The sequence below is a fragment of the Charadrius vociferus genome, unplaced genomic scaffold (genome assembly GCF_000708025.1).
Source record: "Charadrius vociferus isolate BGI_N301 unplaced genomic scaffold, ASM70802v2 scaffold1122, whole genome shotgun sequence".
NCBI lineage: Eukaryota > Metazoa > Chordata > Aves > Charadriiformes > Charadriidae > Charadrius > Charadrius vociferus.
In genome coordinates this window covers 3157-4267 of record NW_009647051.1, presented here as the reverse complement: position 1 = coordinate 4267, position 1111 = coordinate 3157, and the positions used below count along the sequence as shown (strand labels likewise).

The following is a 1111-nucleotide window of genomic DNA, read 5'->3' as shown; positions in this document are numbered from 1 at the left end:
TCGCCCTGCCGGCGCTGTGCCGGGGCTGACGGCAGAGAGCTCCTGCCCCACGGCTTCCCCCACCCGGAGGGGGAAGAAGCGCCTGTCCTGCGGCACGGGGCTGTTCTGCTGATGTCGCACGTGATCCTTGCCTGTGTCATCGCTGACTTGGCACGGACGGAGGCGAAGTCCCCGAAACCGCTTCCTCGCCGCCTCCGTGTGCGTTACGAGCGGTTGTTTCCTCTTCCTTCCCCTCCCCAGCTTCCCCCCCCCCCGCCACTCCAGCGGGGCTGCCGTGGAGCTGCGCCTCACCTTCCAGCTCCCTTTGCCAAATCTGCTGGGACCTGTCTGCCCGCTGCTTGCCGCCGTGCCGGCTCTGGCGGTGAGGTCGGGATGCGGAGTGGCCCCGGTCCAGCCGAGCTGGGCTGCCTCTGTCACGCTGGCCCCTCATCGGAGAGCCAGCGCTGTGGCTGAGAGCTTCCGAAGGGAAGAGTTGGGGTGCCCCGCGCCCCCGGCGGGCGGTGCTGCCTCTGTCCCGCTGGCCCCTCACCGGAGAGCCAGCGCTGTGGCTGAGAGCTTCCGAAGGGAAGAGTCGGGGGGGAAAACGCCGCCTGTCCCACGTGGCATCCCTCAGAAAACGTCCCGGCAGCTTCTTCCTTCCCCAAAACTCCTCCGGCGACTCCGGTTTGTGCGTGGGGTTTCCGGCAGCCCGGAATTGCTCAGCCCTCCCCGTCAGCTGATCGACGCGGCGTCGGTTTTGAAACTGGAAGTCCTGGTCGTGTCTCAGCCTCAGCTGGGACGGAGCCGGGGATTTTTTCCGAGGGTGACTCAGTGCTGGAGATGGGATGTCCTCTGGCACCGCGCGCGTTACTGGCTGCGAGGTGGTTTCCAAACTGGGCCTGAGCAAAGGTCACGCTGGCAAAACTCGCTGCCTAAATTTAAGCGCTATAAACTCTTCGGTGAGGTTTACGCTGCCCGACCCCGGGCGGCAGCAGGACCTGCGTGTCACCTCAGCTCGGCGGGGGTCTTTGCGGCTGTCGGAGGGGTCGGTGCTCATGGTGGTCCCAGGGGGGTGCTGCTGGCTTGCAGCCCTGGATCGTTGCCTCCCGGCCCTCTGCTCCGGGGAACGGCT

General features: G+C 66.6%; 1 protein-coding gene across 1 annotated transcript in view; it reads left to right on the top strand.

Annotated features, from left to right (window-relative positions):
• LOC104295935 (RING finger protein 121-like) overlaps positions 1-1111 on the top strand; it is a gene marked incomplete at both ends in the record, with an annotated part of 12553 nt that overhangs the window by 8290 nt on the left and 3152 nt on the right. Inside the window, one exon of the mRNA XM_009895753.1 lies at positions 241-361. Coding sequence (XP_009894055.1) covers positions 241-361 — 121 coding nt within the window. The remainder of the gene's footprint in view (positions 1-240; positions 362-1111) is intronic.